Source organism: Falco biarmicus, chromosome 3 (genome assembly GCF_023638135.1).
Source record: "Falco biarmicus isolate bFalBia1 chromosome 3, bFalBia1.pri, whole genome shotgun sequence".
In the NCBI taxonomy this organism is placed as follows: domain Eukaryota; kingdom Metazoa; phylum Chordata; class Aves; order Falconiformes; family Falconidae; genus Falco; species Falco biarmicus.
Genome location: NC_079290.1, coordinates 103,295,084 through 103,312,780, shown reverse-complemented (window position 1 = coordinate 103,312,780; position 17,697 = coordinate 103,295,084). Strand labels below are relative to the sequence as shown.

The following is a 17,697-nucleotide window of genomic DNA, read 5'->3' as shown; positions in this document are numbered from 1 at the left end:
AGAAGCATTCACAGATTTTGAAGAATAGCTGTTTGAAGTTTAAAAAGACTCCAAAAATTTTCAGTCATTACAAAGCTTCAATTTGAGGAAGACAGCTGGTAAACTTCTGAATGGCTGTATGCTGAACTAACTCCTTAACTGGAGGTACGGTAGGAAGAGTGTATTTTTGTCTAATGTGCAGACAAGCTACTCATTTTTCATTAAAATACCTTTGTGCGGGATGAAACTGTACTGAAGAATACTAATTCTGCTCTGCAGTATTTTAAAGAATTTTATTTTTCTGTAAATAAAAAATTGAATGGGTTTTATACAACACGTTCTTCCATGCAGTTGTAGTACTAGTAATAGACTTCAGAAATGCGTAAAGAGGCTAGGGCAGAACAGAGGTTATATGGGCCACGTTGAAACGTATGATTACTTGTCTTTCTTTTGCAGGCATTACGAGTAATGGCAAAAATTATGCGGGAATGCTGGTATGCCAACGGAGCTGCTAGACTAACAGCTTTGCGCATTAAGAAAACATTATCGCAACTTAGTCAACAGGAGGGGATAAAGATGTAATCCGGGATTTGCTACCGAAGAACACTGTAAAAATCCATATCTGCACCAGAGTGGCGTGTTAAGAAGGTTAATTGTTCTACCTCGTTGGGGGAACAGAAGGATATTGCTGCCTTTTAGTACTTCATAGGAACGTCACTAGGATTTTTGTGGATGTGCTAAACAGTTGTGTTGGGTCTTTTCTGTGCACTATGAACCTCTTTCCCAGGTTACTTACAGAACCTTGTGTAGTCTAGTTTTATTTTTGTTAACCTATAATTTTTTTTATTTGGAAAGTTGATAGCTGGTCTTAACTTCTAGTTAACTGTGCTAAAAATAGGAGGTCACTTTTTAAATGGAACTGGTTCACTATATTGTTCTAGAGTGCATTGGTGGCTCTAAGCAACTTTTATTCCTGGCTGGTACATTGACTTTTCTGAACCACTGTCATGGTTCTTTGATTCAGATTGTGAATGTACTGTTGGAATACACTTTGCTAGCTGTTATAATAGAATATTTTTTGGACTCTTACCTTGATTTAAAAATTGACCTCATTCAGTTGCTGGAACATAATTTATGCAACTATACTTTATACATGATTACTGGTTTTCCACTTTTACAGAACATTACATTGCCTTCAAGATAGATTGTATTATACCAGTAAGTGCCGCTTTTGAGTCTTTTAATGCAAAACAGTAGGAACGTACAAAGCCTATGGTACTCTTGGTTTCAAAAATAAAAGTTAAAAATCAACTGTTCCTTTGCCTAGCTAAGATCTAATTCACACTAATTTCAGTGAGTACGTAATTTGCAGAATACCTTTAATTCTACCAAAATCTGACTCTTAAAACCACTGTAGGAGTTCTAAATAGGGTAAGCTAGTTAATTCACTGTCATATTTTGTAATTGTCAAGTCATGAGTCATAATTACATATAAATTTTTTTATCAAGTGGTACTTCTAAAATGCTTGAAGTACCTATCTTACTTCAGAAAAGTAGCAAGAAGAGTAAGATGTTCTTAAGGGAGATTTTTCTCTATTAAATCAAATATGAAAGGTGTATTTTTCTGTGCAGTTCTGCAGAGTCGTAAGGCTCAGAACAATATTTGCAATTAAATGAGGATGAAGTGCACCTGTAATTAAGGAGAAGTTACTCGGGCTTTTGTACTAGAAAGTTCAAAGCTGCTTATGAATCTTATGTGCATATATTTTGTGTGTGCCTCATACACAGAAAGTGGTGAGCTGCAGGTCTTTGGATACAAATACCAGAGGATTCCAGCAATCCTCTTCATAGTTGGAAGAACAAAGCTTAAGGTGGCTTGTGTTGTCATAAGAACACACTAAAATATGCATGGCTTTAGTCAAGATTTGCCTGAGATTTTAAGGATGTCACAAGGTTTTTGCAAACTTGGTTAGAAGTTGAATTGCTTCCTGCCCAAATGTACAACTTCTGGAGGGGGCTGGGAGATTTAATGTGGAAAATTCTCTAAGAAGCTGCTGTTACCAGGACATTTTTTAGTTGCAGTTTTGGAAAGAGTCTGGTTGACCTTTGGTTTCATTAATGCCCAAAACACGCAGTCGTATTTCCATATGTACGTGTGCCTGGAATTAATATGTCGCCTAATCTCATACTCTCCAGAACACATCAGTACCCATCCTGTTGTTCAACACACGTGGCAACCTTGACTCTGGTTCCTTCTTGTTCTTCAGCATACAGTCCGCTGAGACTTGTTCACAAAGCTGGTAGCAGTGGCAGGGCTGTTGCTAGCAGAAGCATAGCCAAGACTGTGCTCCGTGGTCTGTGAGATGGGTTGTTAAAGCAGTGCGATGGATGGGTCCTAGTAAGAAGAGGCTGTATAGGTGACATAAGGCTTAGCCAAGACAAGCCTTAGCGTTTTGAAGACTCTTGTGTACTTTCAGATTCTTAGTACTTGCTTTTGGAGATGGGTTTAAATGATGCGGGAGTTACAGACCTTCAGAGGTTGAACTGCAAATAATTAAATGCTTTATCAACCACCTTTATGGATGAGTTTACTTATACTGGAAGATGGCATCCAGGAGAAGAGTTAAAAATAAGAGAAGTTCTTAGAAAACAGTTAAGTTTAAACATATGTAATGCTGTCACACTTAAATTTGTTCGGCATTATCTGACCAGTCAAGTTTATATGCTTCAGGCCTCTTACTAATCAAAGCCGGATCAAAAATTACTTCATGTAGGTATTTTAAATAAACCGTGCCTTTGTGCAAATGGACAGCTCTGCACCACTGTCTTTCAGTTATGACTGTTGTAAAAAAAAAAAAAAAAAGATCGAACAGAGCTAAGCTCCCAAGTCTTACCTACTTGACCTTGTTGGAGAGGCTTGCCTATGTATCTAGACAAATATTTAAAGAAAACAGGTCATGATCAAAGTAGAACTTACTACGTCTCCATACTAATTTCAAAGGCTTCCTATTTAAACAATTTGTTAACTTCATTAAATTATGAGGTTCTTCATAGGCATAACTGGATCTTTACCATAGGTACAAAGTATAGTTCATACTTTAGAGTCATCAGGCTACAGGCATGCTACAGATCTTTACAGTAAGCTTGTTGGTAACGCGAGAGACCTTTCAATGTAATTTATTAAATTATTTCATTAGTGGCTTTTTTTTAGTACATACAAAGCCATATCACCATAACATTTAGTTTCCCAAACTATCAGGAGCAGTTCTGTTGCATTTAAAAGAGAATCTGTGGCAGCCGAACAGCATCATGGCATGTAGATTGTTCAGTCCACTGTACAGTGGTTTGTTACACCTGTCTCATCTCAACCACCTGCTAGTCTTCATTCTCCTGAATTGCTAGAAACTATTCTTACATCGCTGTAATTCTTTGCAAAAAAAGGCACAGGAAGGATGCTTGATGCAGCATGTGACATCAGGAACTTTGTTTTGGGACAGCCTTATTATTCATGTTGGAATGCAGATTCTGAATACAGCTGTGTGTATCCTCAGTTCTGACACCACAACTTCAAGCTTTGTTCTTCTTTTCCATTATATAAACCGAACACCTTTTACAAAGGCTGTGTCTGTATATATTATGTAACTTTAAATGTTACCTGTGTAAGATCATATCTTATATATATGGACACAGGTACACATAAGTATTTTTTAAATTAAGATTGTAATATCACCAGATCTGCTCTTGGAAATCCAGGGGGACCAAAATATTTTAGCATTCAAAATATTAATTTTGTATCATTTCAAGTATATACCAAAACAGTTTCTGATGAATACTGATGCAAATGTTTATTGTAAATATTACATACGTTATACACTCACTTAAGTTTTGTGGATTTAATCAGTTTGTCATTTTAGTAGCATTGAAGCCTCAGTTTGGTTTACAGACTTGTGACCAGGTGGATATGGACATGGAGAATAAGGAGCATTGGAAATGGTCTGATGCTGAAAAGCCTGAAACTTTTTTGGAATGCTGGAATTCTTCAGGGACCTTCCAACTTTAGAGGCTGGAATTCTGGGATGTTTCTCAAGCTGACTTTCGAAGTATGACACACTGTCACCCTCCGGTGGTTCCACTTGTAATCCTAAGAAGGACTTTGTATATAGGTAAAGACATTGGGATCGACATGAAGGTGTCAAATAAGAGGCGATTTTATTTTTTCAGTAATGGTTCTGAGTGTGATTGCCATGAAATTCACTTTTTAGTTAGTTCCTTGTTTATATTGTGCCATTGAAATGACTGCAGGATGTTAATCATTTTGTGTTTTAAAAACAACAAAAAAACCCACAAACCCCCCCTTCATATCAGTTGCTTTAAACTCAGATTACCTCTGAAAAGACCAAGGTACATTTACCTCGTGTATATAATGTTTAATATTTTTCAGAACATTCTCCAGGTTTGCAGTTACATGTTTCTAGAAATATGGGTATAACAAAATCTACAACTTCAGCGGTACTAAATGTATTATCTGGTGCCCCAAAACACTTTAATTTTCTGTATTTTATTGTATTAGCAAGTTTGCTGCTTTGTCACTGTAGCACCTGCCCTTACATAGCTGTGTGGATACTGCCTTGTAAATTTTACTTTTTGGATGACTTGAGGATCCTGTACAGATGGATGTCACTTTTTTTTAGACCTTAAAAAATTGTGCATTTCCCTTACATTTCTGAAAATATAAATTGTATTTGTAGAGTATACATTTCAATGGATTGTAAATAGGACAGTAGAAGAGTGGATGCTTATGTTAAGTGCTAACACTACAGTAGAGAGATTAAAGCAGTGAAAATAAATAACTTTTTTCAAAATGCATGAGTTGTCTTTCAGAGGAAGACATTGCAGATAGGTATGGGTTTGGGTGTGATGGTCTTACTGGGCAAAATGTGGGTTTGCCGTGAATTCCTTTCCTCCACAAGGGATTTCTGCTGGTGTAAAAACAATGAAGGAGTTCACTAATGCTGAGGTGGTCCATCTCGCGTATGCTATAAGGATAATGATAAAGTACACGATCATGATCTTCTTTGTGTCCTGCAATAATGTTTTAAGAAGTACTTTGCTGGTGTCTCTGACCTCTTGGACAAGATAACTAATGATAAAGTGTTCCTTCTCTCCATTTACATAGAAGTAGCAGAGCTGCTGAGGATTTCAGACTACTTAGCTATCCTCAGGGCATCACAGAACAAACAGCAAGTAAAATCAGCTTGTGTCAGAGCAGATTGTTTTTGTGCAAAACTCGATTTTTAGGCTGGTGTTATATTTCTGAAGAGAAATCACGATGTAGACGCCACAAAAAATACCACATCTTGGCCTTCTGTAACTTTCATGTGCATCCATTAATTTTGGCTCAGAAATGACCAGACAGAATTACCGAAAAGCACTTCTTCCCGCAAACTCTTTCTCTGAAATGGGAAGCCAAAAGTTACGTTAGGATGCTGCGTTCCTCTTTAAACTTTTTCACAGGAGGTGGTGTTACAACAGCAGAGCTCTCCAGCCACTGCAGGCAGCCACAGTTCAGTAAAACCTTGAGTCCCTCTGGTACATCTCCCAGCAGAGAAAATGTATGGCCTGGAAACAGCGTAGCAATGTTGCTGTCTGTCAAGCTTAATCTTTTTAAACAGCCTGTGTCTCATGCTTTGAGCGACTGAACCTCACAACTGAAAATCCGTGTTACCACAAGTACCGTAGATGTGAGGATGTCTAAAGCTCATTTTAGAGGAGGTGCCGAGTTCAGGTCTTACATGTTAAGTTTGGCTTACAAGTTTAGCATAAAGAGTAGCAGACTTGCAGCTGGTTGGTTTTGCCTGATGTAAATGTTTTTTGAAAAGTGGGGCTATTGAAATAGATTCTTTTTAATACCCACTGCACTGAAGTAATGAATATTTTCTGTAGGTGCAGCATAACTACAGAGTATAAACAAACCACTTTTATGCAGTAGTAAGTATTGCATTTTTCCTTTTACCAATTTTTGTGAAATGAGTAACTGATGTACAGTAATGTACCAGGTAATTATAACATAGTGTAAGGGTGGTCCTGGTAGAATTAAGAAATGAAAAATTCCCACATTTTTATTCGGTGCTCTTACCCTGTTCTTTATCAGGCTGTGATGTTTAACTGGTGTGAGCAGTGGGGAAGCGCATAGGTGCGTTTTGCAGTGGTATGTGCCGCAGCGTAGCGGTTAGGGGGGTGCCTGGGTGAGATACTGCAGCAGGGCTCCCGGCGAGCGACAGCGCCTTGGGCTGTGTCTGCAGGCTGTCATCAGCTGGGACATCTGGAAGGTACGTTGGTTTGCTTGCACTGCACAGAGAATTGTCTTGGAATTTGTATAAGCGTTCCTTGTTTTGTTGAAGTTACTAAAATCTTGCACTGCAAATCCCCTTACGTGATGGACTGCTGTGGCTTTGAATCTCGTAATTCTGGCTTGCAGTGGCTGGAGTTGTTCCCAAGTCTTCCAGGCTGGAAAAAAATGTAGGCATGGCATTTCCTTTATTAATTTGACTGCAAGTAAAGTGTCCAGTAGTCCCTGGGAAACGCCTGGCCTCGAGCCTTCCTGAGGGTTTCTTGAGAACAAGGTTTAAATCCCCAGTCTGAGTTGTCATGGTACCTGAAATCGTTACGTCTCTTTTGAAGATAAAAAAGCCAGAGCAAGCTGTGCTGGTAGAGTCCTGTGCTGAGCCGTGCTGTTTATCGGTGTTGAAGTAGGTACGTGGAGGTGAGGGTTCAACATCCTCGAGATGTATTTTTGAGTGGCTCAATTATGAAACTGAAAGGAGTTCAGTTCTGCCAGTAGCAGAAAGTTTGTGGAAGCTGTTAGAGAATTGGGCACATAAGTTGATGATCATTTTTAATTTTATATAATATTAAATAGTTGCGTAGGGTTTTAAATGAGGGGAGAAGGGGTTAGAAATACGCCTTTCAGTCTGAGGAGGATGCGGGACTTGGGGGTGTATAGGGGAGGAAAAAGGGCAGAGAAAGGGGTGTTTGGGTAATCTGGGGTAGCAGATAAAAAGGGTGAGCCGAGTGTAAATAGCGTGGCTCTGGCTGCGCCCTGCGCAGCCCCACTAACTTGTCACGCCTTGGTGTATCTCCCATGCTAGGGGGTCTGTTCTGGGGGTGCCTGCCTGCACGGGCAGGAGGCCCCACAGTGGGGGAGGGCAGGGTGAGGAGGGGGGCGTGGGACTGTGGGTCACAGGCTGTGTGCCCGTGCTGCCGGTGACTCCAGTGACCGTGGGTTCAGGTGCCAGCAGCTGCAGCCCTGGGTACCAGCAGCTGGGGAGACTGGAGTTCTGGGGCAGCTACTGGGCAGTCTGAGCCCGGCTGCTGGGGGGATTCAGCCTGTACATAGTGTTTCCACTAACAGACCTGCATCCTGCCCAGCCAGGTGGGCAGGGGGACAAGGCCACCGGTTCCTGTGGGTGCTCTGCGCGGCCAGCCATGTATACACACGTACACATACTGGGAATCCATTTTCAGCCTCACTGCTTGCTGGACTGGGGATCCAGAGCTCCGGCAGCCTTGCCTCTCTTGGATTGCTGGATCTGACAAGGTATCACGTGGCTCCCTGCTCCAGATACAGCTGATGTGCCTTAGAAATTTCTGAACTGAGCAATGGGTGTACGGTGCCACCCTTGTGGGACGGGAGGTCTGCGCTGTAGCTTTCCTTCAGATGGCTTCAAACCATGTTGTTTCTTCTTCCAAAGGTGTTGCATTCTGTACCTGAAAATACTTTCGATTTGTTTTAAAAAGAAAGAATTCGTGCCGAAGGCAGTATATTGAATAGACTTACTTTAAGTTAAAACCAGACAGTTTCTTTAGACCATTTGAATTCTGACTCAAGTTAAAGAAACTTCTTAAAGAAACTTCTATGATACGTGGTTCAACCAATGAATGTTTAAGTGCTACTGTTTTTCATGTCATGTTGCTTATATTTAAAAGGTGAATAGCAGCTGGCTGTTCTTCTATCTAGTGGATCTTCTCTGCTGGGAATAATTACGTTGGTATTCTTGTGTTGCATTTTGTGTGTATTTAGTGTTAGTGTGCATAAGGACAATTCCAGCTCTGCTTGCTTGCTTGCTTCCCCCCTCTTTTTTACTTGATGCAAAATTCTGCTTGCTAGCATGTGTGTTGGGTCACTCGAGCTCAGCTCGCTCCCTGCCTCCACGCAGAAGAGATGGCACCAGCTGCATTTCCTGCTGCATCTGAGAAATCCACCTGGGAAGTTGGGGGGCGGTTGGTTTGTTTCAGTTCATGTGAAAAGGTGATCTTTCTCTGCAGTTTCTTGAGCAACTGTCTGGCTTTTCTGCCAGCCTGGCTCTTGGAGACCTCCTTCATACACAAGCTTTAGTGAGACGTTTTATCCCAGTAGCAGGTCTCCCTCTCCCTCCATTTCTACCTTTATTGTTGGTTGGGTTTGGCACCAGCAGTTGCATTAGAACTTGGAAATTAGAAAAGGACTTTGGCCCCTTGGTATAAAAAACAATGCCTCTTTTTCTTTTAAATAAAGGTAACTTAAAAGCAAATTCTTCTGGTCCCAGCTATTTTTCTCCAAGCCTTACCAACCCAAAGGAAACATCAGGCTGTGCTTCCCAGCTGCCATCCATCAAACTGCTGCTTGTGCCGTGGGGTGCTTGGCTGAGAACAGATAATGCGGTCAGTAACCTGCATCTGTTTCAGGACGAGGTATGACAGCCCTCTACAAATATGCTGTACTGCCTTGGTGACAGCAATAAAGCAATGAAGGAGGGTCGCTGGGCTGCTTGTAAGTGGGAATGCCTTCAGGCTGGGGGCTTCCCCCCCGCTGGGCTGCAGGGAGGGCTTTCACAGACCACCTGTGACACAAGCTCCATTGCCTGTGCACCCCTGCACCCACAACACACCGCAGGCGATCGCTTTTGCTTTGGCCCCTTACTGCTTGACATTTACAGGATGGAACATTCGTATCATGTGTTTGAAGCTTGCAGAGTGGAATGTCCCTGTTGCTGTGGGCTGTGACTCTGGTACCCTTGAATGTTCAAAAGCTCTCCTAGATTTTTATGCATAGAGTAGTTCAAAAGTATACAGTCAAATAGAGCAAACTTTAAAGCTTGATTTCTTCTGTACTAATTTTCCGGTTGAAATAAGTTGCAATTCCAAGATTTCAATGAGCGACTGACAGAAGTAGACTTCTGTAATAGTTTATGGCATCATCCTGGGAAATATCTAACCACTAGCTAGATACAATTTATTTAATGAAATTGCTTGGGAGAAAAAGGAAGGAGGGTTACAAGACCAGAGGTCATTCAGTGTTGTCTCGAATAAAAGGACTGTTATCGTGTCACCACTATTTTACCTAAAAAGATAGAAAGCCATTCTGGTTGGAATTCTTAAATCTGTGCTTTAAAGAATACTTCATTTACAACAGCTCTTAAGAAAACCAAAAAGATAGAAAAAGAATCAAATCAAAAGACCAGTGATGGCACTTTGAGGCACTACCTCATTAGCTTCAATATATGTCAACGTGGGTTTCCTTCAGCATCCATCTGTTTGGACGTGATTATGAAGACAGCTGCGCTCTGAGGTAAATATAAAACCTATGAGATCCTGTAACCTTTATAGAGCTAAATTAGTTTGAGTTTCTCATCTAGAGGTTGATGTGGTCCTGGGTTATGGTAATACTTACACATGGCAACGGAGCTCCTGCAGGTTCCATATTTGATCAGAAAGTCAGGAGATTTAGAAGAAATTTGGAGGTTTATTTTTTTTTCCTGCACTCTTGAGGCTTTTGGTTGCATCCACGTCTCTTATCTAAGTGGCATTGAAAAATGAGCTGCTCTGCCTGAGGCAGCAGCAGTGTGTGAGGAGCATTGTGTTACTTACTCCTTCCCTAAGACATAGCTGCTCAGGCAGTGGTCTAGTCATGGGGGTTTGGGGGGGGTGTGTTTTTCCTTTTTAGTCTTAAACACTGCTGGGGGTGATTGATATAGGCCAAAGTGCAGGAAGCTGTCGCCTCTCGAGATGCTCTGTCCCCCTTGCCTAAGCTGGAGCACAGTAACTTCATAAACGGTGACGGATGTTTGACCCGGTGACTGGTCGGGTTCTGGACCAGCCCCTCACACACAGACCCCTGCCCTGCTGTCGGCTGGGGCGGCCAGCACGCCTAGCGAGGCGGGGGGCACTGGGGGTGGTGGGAGCGGCGCTGGGGGCACACGCTGAGCTCGGCTGGTGCTGGGCCACATTTATACTCCGTCGAGGAGTTCTCAGCTTCTCGGGCGGCCAGCGAGCAGCTGGGGGGCACAAGGAGCTGGGGGGGCACGGCCGGGACAGCTGGCCCCCGTGGGCCAGAGGGCTGTTCCATGCCGTATGGCGTCACGCTGAGTATATAAACTGGGGGGGGCTGGGGGGGTCGCTGCTGGGGGACGGGCTGGGCATCGCTCAGTGGGGGGCGAGCCATTGTACTGTGCATCGCTTGGGGGGGCGGTTCTGTCTCGAGCTTTAGTTCTCTTTCTCCTGTTGTCATCTCCCTTTTCATTGTAATTAGTACTAGTAGCGTTAGTATTATGTTTGACTTTATTTCCATTATTGAACTGTTCTTAAGCCATGGATTTTAACTTTTTTTTCTGATTTTCCTCCCGCCCCACTGGGGTGGGGGGAGCGAGCGAGCGAGCAGCTGCGTGGTACTTGGTTTCTGGCTGGGGTCAAACCATGAGGTGCTGGTGCTGTTTCTGCTCCCTGGCAGCCCCTTTGAACTGTCCCCGGTGAGTCCAGCCATGAGGGGCAGTGGGAGCTGCAGGTCCTGGCAGCGTGTGTGACCGTGGGCCTGACAGAGGTGGCTAGGCTGAAGCGACATGGGCTCATCCGGTTTTCACAAAGGGAAAACTGAAGAATTGATGGAAGAAATCAAAGCTGAGTCACAGGCAAAGTCATTCACACCAGGCCCTACTCAAAGAAATGCATTGAATAATTTCTGTAAGAGCAAGGAAAGGGTATTTAAAATCAGAGATGATGGTGGAGTGGAAAGGTGAGATAGCTGGTCACCGCTTGATGTTGCTTGGGCACAAATTGTCATGGACTGATGGTTTTTTACCCAGGCAAGTATCTCCAATACCCTGTTCAAAAGAGCACTGACACAGTGACACGCACTGAGAAATGAAGTCATCTTCCTTGAGGAAGGCGTGGGAGTCATCCAACAAGGTAAAAATAAATACAGAAAGAAAAGCATCATAGCAAGGAACATAATGCAGGTATTTTTGAAGCTCTCAATAAAGAAACGGCTGTGCAAGTCCACAAGCACAATCTTACGCAATAAAAATTCAAAAGACATGAAAATGATAAATTAAATCTAGGATGAAAAATCAAGGCTAAGAAAGTGAGAAAGAAAGAAACCAAGCTGTATCGCCAGCTTTTCTTACACCATCTGTGCATGTGAGGAGGTGCTAGACAGAATTTCGCTGATGCATCCTATTTTGAAGGCAATGTTGAAGTTAACACAAGTATTGCATTGTCTGCACTGTTATTTTTGTTCTTTCATACAGAAAAACATCGCAGAATCAGTTTGTTTTCATATGGACTTTGAACAACAACAGAAATACCCCAAAACACGGGCTGTGGTAATCTGGGCAGCTGGAACGCCGAGACACAGAGAAAGCAGGGAAGCAGAAGCACAGCTCTCCCACAGAGGAGCAAAACGATAACAACTGAAGGAAAACACGCTCCTTGCCTAGGAGCAAAACCATGATTCTTTTTATGTATTGGCCACCTGCAGTACAGTGAAAGGACATAAAGCAAGCCGGAAAATACTGGTGAAGTACGTTATGTTCCTGCTGTGAATGCAGGGGATAATGTATCCCCGAGCAGTCCATTCTGCAAAGGGCATCTCGCTGATGGCTTGAGGGAGCCAGGAGAAGCAGTGGTCTGTGCTGAGGCTTTCACAGAGAAGCAACGTGTTCCTTTGCCTTGTAGCACGTGCTGCTGGGCAGTGCCAGCCACTCTGCCAGCGGCAGCAGCCCGCAGTTCGGTCTCTGGCCCCAGGCCCCCATTCCCCCTGCAGTTGCTTAGGGAAGGAGCCCAGTTACCTCATGGGTATAAATACCGCAGGGCAGCCGCAGCCAAGCAGCATCTCGGGGAATGTGAAGGCCGTGTGGGTAGGTAGGACAGGTTTGCTGCAGCTGGGAAAATCCCGGCACCACTAGTGTTTCCCGCCTGCCCACGGTCAGGGCTGTACGCTCCTGGCTGCAGCACGGTCCGTTTCGCCCCCGTGTGTGGCTGTACACACGTGCAGCCGTGCCGTGCTGCGGTCAGCAGCGCTGCGCCTGCGGCTCTTCAGAAGGGAGAGGTTTTCTGCCAGAAGCTCTACAGCTACTGCTGTTCTCCTTAGGTTTATGGCACAGTGCTCTCTCCCCTTGTTCTGAGAGTCCCAGAGTGATGTTGCATTGAGAAATCGGAGTTTGTTTATGTTTCAGGAACCAGTGTTTTGCTCCTTGTCCTCCAGGTTCCGCCGCGGGCACAGCTCATGCTTCTTGCACATTTTTGCTCTTCTCTCCAAAGTTGCCATTTTGCGAATGACATGGACATTCAGGATATTGTAACATATTCGAGTTTGTTACTGCAGCAATCTTCAAAAGCTAATTCTGGTGTTTCACTGTGACAGGAGGGTGTCTGGATTCTCCTTCCATTTTCAGATATTCATCTTCCACTGCTTCATGTAGTTTGAGTCCACTTACAGAATTTAAGTACCCAAACTATACATCTAGAGTAGGTTCAGTTGCCTACACAAAGGCTTCAACTGCCATAATAACGTCTCGTGGTGTCTCAAGTGTTTACTTAAGCAGGCTGATACCACCAGAAGCGATGGAGACAGACATCTTGCTGCAGTGACAGCTGGCATGCCCCAGGGTGTCTAAAATGACATGAACAGTTGTGTTTAGACTGAAACCTGTCCTGAGAGCGGGATGATGCGAATGTGTGTACGTATGAGATTGTATACGTAGATATCTGAAGATTGTAAGGATAGCAACTGGCCTTTTTCTAATTGCAATAGAAGTTTAGGAGTTTTGGGTTCAGATATCGTTTTGTTTGCTTCATAGGCACCTCTTTTTTTCCCCTATTTAAGCAAATACCTAAAATGAGCCTAATGTTGTCATTATTCTGCATGCTTGCTTAATAATGTCAATTCCTGTAATGTTACAACAAGAAATCGACCTATAATGCTGATCTTTTCTGACCCGCTGCTCTGTATAATATCCACCTTTCTATGCTGCTCATGGGTTTTCTCCTTAACTTGAAGTAAAAATAGTAGGCTGTGGAATATCTTTCCTTAACAAAGATTAACTTTGGGAGATCTCAGCTTCATTTTAATAATGATTTTTAAATATTCTCTGCTTTGGAGACCACTCTTGGACAGACATAACTGTTCAGAACCAAGGCAGCAGGAAGCAGCTTTGGTTTGGCTGTTTTCCTTTGAGAGAAGTTAACGCGCCTCCGTGGGTGAGCTGAGCAGAACCGCCTTTGTGTTACAACTTCTGTCCAAAACAGCAAGTCCATCCCACGGGGAGAGCAAATCCACAGATCGGAAGATTCCTTTCATCTTAATTGTGGTTACACTGATGCTGTTATTTTAAGTTGCTCTTGTGCAGGGAACAGCTGCTGCTGTTGCACGTGAATATTTATATCCTCAGTACAAGGAGGACACCAAACCGTGAGAGTGTGCCCAGAGGAGAGTGACCGAGATGGTGCAAGGCCTAAAGGGCAAGGCTCACGAAGAGCAGCTGAGTCACTTGGGTTGTTCAGTTCTCAAGAAGAGAAGGCTGAGGGGTGACCACATAGCTGAGGGGTGACCTCGTTGCAGTCTACAGGTTCCTCAAGGTGGGCAGCAGAGGGGGAGGTCCTGATCTCCTTTCGCTGGTGACCAGCGACAGGACATGAGGGAGTGGTGTGAAGGTGGGTCAGAGGAGGTCCAGGTTGGACGTTAGCAAAAGGTCCCTCACTGAGGGGCTGCTGGGGGACTGGAACAGCCTCCCCAGGAAAGCGGTCACAGCACCAAGCCTGTCGGAGTTCAGGGAGCGTCTGAATGATGTTTTTGGTGAAAAGGTTTAGTTTTAGATAGCCCTGGGAGGAGCAGGGACGTGATCCTCATGGGTCTCTTCCAACTTGAGATATTCTATGACTCTACTTGTGGCACCCTTTTTGAAGCACAAGCACAGAAAGAGAGCAGTGAGGAGCAAAGCAAAGACCCTCAGTACTCCTGTGGCTCACAGATACCTTAGTGTTTTAGTTCAGATTTCATTCTGTAAAGCTAGTAAAGACTAAGTTTTTAGTAGACTGTCCGTGCACGGGGCTGTCCGTGTGTCCGTGCACAGGGCTGTGTCTGTCCGTGTCCATGCACGGGGCTGTGTCCATGTGTGCCCGCACCGGCTGTGAAGGGGCATTTGGCTCCTGGACTGGCAGGGCCTGCAGGCAGGGAGCTGTGACACCTTCGCCGCTGTCAGGCTTCCACGTTCCTCACGTCCCCATCATGTTGTTCTAATATGATTTTTTTATATATATGTTTTCATTAGCTTTCACCAAAATGACTGTATTAGCGTGCAGACTCCAGTTCTGTTAGTAACGCTACGATGTTAATTTAATTTCAGTTGTTGGCTTGGCAATTTGTTGTTCTCGCTGTTGCTGGGTAGGTGTAGTCACAGTTGTTGAATAAATAAGTAAACAAATTTAATTTTAAAATAGTTTTTTTTTCTTTAGGAATTGCAGAAGAATTTAAAGTACCATTTTAGGATTGTGTTCCACTATTTTTCTCGTATCTTCAAAGTTACGATGTAGAGAACAGCAAAAACTGCACCTGGTGACTTTCAGATCTTGTATTTAAAAGGCAAAATTTTTGTTCTGTTTTTGAAAATACTCTTGCACCTCTAAATGTACATGATGTATAATAAAATGCGGCTTGGTAAAGTACACCGACAGTTCCCTCTTCCCCAGCTTCCATCTGATCATTGTGTCTTTCTTATTTGCTATTTACAGAGTTAAAATATAATTAGTTAGTACTGCATGTAAATATATAGGTACATAAAGGGCATCACTTATTTAATTTGTGACATCTAAAATACTACCTATTTATTACTGATTTATCTTTTAGCACTAGTTAGAACATCTTTAAACCACGTTACTTCTTCATTTTCTCCTCTTAAGATGCTATGCATGGGCCTTTATTGCATTTTTGAGAGGTTATTTACTCTCAGGCTTTCCTCGAGAAGGGTGCAGGCACCCAGAAAGGGGAGGGGCTCGTAGCCTTGGCTTTGGGTGTTGATACGAACACCTTGCCTCTGTTCCACTGGGGAAACTGGGATCCAGAGGGTGGCAGTCCACCAGGCAGCTGAGGATTTAGGAAGAAACAGGTGCCGAAGGAACCCGGGAAGCTGAAGCACAGAGTGTATACAATGTTTACATGCTTGCAAGCAGTCCATATATTTTTCCAATTTCAATTTTAGTTTTATGCATCTTCAGTCTTGACTTAGGTTACTACATTTTACTTGGATCTTGCTGGGTTTTGTGTACAGATATATATATATATATATTAAAAAAAATAGGGGAGAGAGATCAGGTGCTTAGTGATTTCTAAGACTGATTTAATTTCAGTAACCAAGAAAAACAAATACGAGCATTTTAAGGGGAAAAGTAATTATTTTTATTTTCAGTCTGTTATCAAAGACAGTAAGAATTTAGCTATGAATTTTTGAATATATGGTGGTGGAGCTTTAAAATTACTTTTTAGGATCTGAATTCTGATCTATTGTATATGATTTCAAAATTAACAAGTTACCGTGCTGTAGTGACTATCATTTAAAGCTGCCTAAGAGAGGCAGTTTGATTGGATGCTTGTGTCCCTGTGTCCTGACGGTGAGGACTGTGGCACAAGGAGGACCCAGTGACGCATGCCACAGCGTGCCTGAGCAGGGACAGGCTGGGCTCCGGGATAAACTCAGCCAGCTCACCGCAGCCGAGCAGCCTGCGGGCACCGCTTGCTCTCACTAGCCCTGCTGCCTTGACCCAGCGCAGTACCCCTTGTTCTCACCAAAAAACATGACTGCCTCTCTCCGTTCTTCTCAGAGGAGCGTGCCTTCTCCTTTCCTAGCAAAGACATCAGAGCCCTCTAATAACTTCCCTCACTGCTGAGCTTCGTATGTAAATTATCCATATATATTATTACAAAAAGTTCCAGAAGTTAGCATAAATAAGGTACCTTCTGACATTTTTCTTAAGGTATTTTGAAAAGTATTCAGAATTAATGCATACCAGCAAAGTTCCACGCTAACTTCCTCATTCAAGTGTAGGTACAAATGGGGAATAGGCGTTGATCTGTAATTCACATAATTATAATGTCATCTTGACAGAACTTGCTAGCTAATGCATGGCATAGCAAGAATAAAATAATTGCATTTTAGCTAAAACATTATTTTGGCTAGTTTAATTAAAACCGATTTACATAGCATGATACAAACTGGTTGCAAAAAATGGAATTTTATGCCTTCTCCTTTTTTATCTGCTAGTCTACATTGATTTTTTTTCCTGTTTGAAACTAGAAGCAACTGCATAATTGTCAATTAGCAGCATAAATGATTTCATACCACCCACGCCCACTTTTGCAAAGCTTTCAGACTGTGTTCATACAGAAGTGTGTTTATAGCAGTGAATGAATTACACAAAGATTACTAATCGAGAGAGTATTATAATTGCTAAAATGTGGAGGGAAATGTAAAAAGCTCTTTGGGTGCTTTAAAATATCTCACGATAGGTGCAGGTTATGATATAATTTTTAACTCAATTCCATAGTGCAGCAAAACATAAAAATAACCTTTGGAAAATATTTCAGCAGCAATTTGGTCCTTAAACACCATATGGAGAAGTATCTAATCCTGTATACAACTAGATGATTCAGTGGGATAATCCACAGAAGAATTTCCATATGGCATCTTCAACGCATCCTTTTTTTATCTCCAACCCATATTTATGATATGCTGGCAGACGCAGTGCTGATACTGAAGCCTCAGTTGAAAAGCAAAATGAATCTCCATTTTATCTCTACTCAAAGACATAGCTGGGTCATTCATTACTTGCTAAATACTGTTATTTGTCCTCTTGGATGATGAGCCAAGGCCAGAAAGAAGATAGGATTTTGACTGGCCCAAGCATGGCCTGTCTCTCCATGGTACCAGTGTGACAGATTTTATGCTTAGACACTTGAGTTTAGATTCAAATTTAGACCATTAGGATGGCTGATGGATTTGAGTGGCTGAACACGACTCCATTTGAAATAGTCTCCCCCTCCCCTCACATTTTGAAGGGATCAACTTTCTACTGCCCAAATTCAAGAATCTTCCAGTACAGTTTGCCTCATTTTCAATTTCTCAAAGAGAAAAAAACCCCAAACTTTTTTCTTCTATCAATTCCTTAATGTTATTCCAGAAATAAAATTTGAAATAATCGTCCATCCCATTAGACAGCCTTTTACGTGAAGGTACTCTGCACACTTGCTAGCAACCCTGACCTAGGGAGAGTAGTCTTGAAGGCAGCAAACCGGTACAGTTACATTAATACATAACTCCACCAGAGAGAGTATGCAGTACAAAGACTATAGAGCATACAAAGCAGTATAAAGAATAAAAAAGGCTTCTGACCAAATAGCACAAATGTACATGT

At 42.7% G+C, this 17,697-nt stretch overlaps 1 protein-coding gene across 1 annotated transcript in view; it reads left to right on the top strand.

Annotated features, from left to right (window-relative positions):
* The window catches only part of TGFBR1 (transforming growth factor beta receptor 1), a 36,676-nt gene extending 31,835 nt beyond the window's left edge, over positions 1–4,841 (top strand). The window contains exon 9 of the mRNA XM_056331332.1: positions 436–4,841. Coding sequence (XP_056187307.1) covers positions 436–561 — 126 coding nt within the window. The 3' untranslated portion in view covers positions 562–4,841. The remainder of the gene's footprint in view (positions 1–435) is intronic.
* Positions 4,842–17,697: the final 12,856 nt, after the last annotated feature.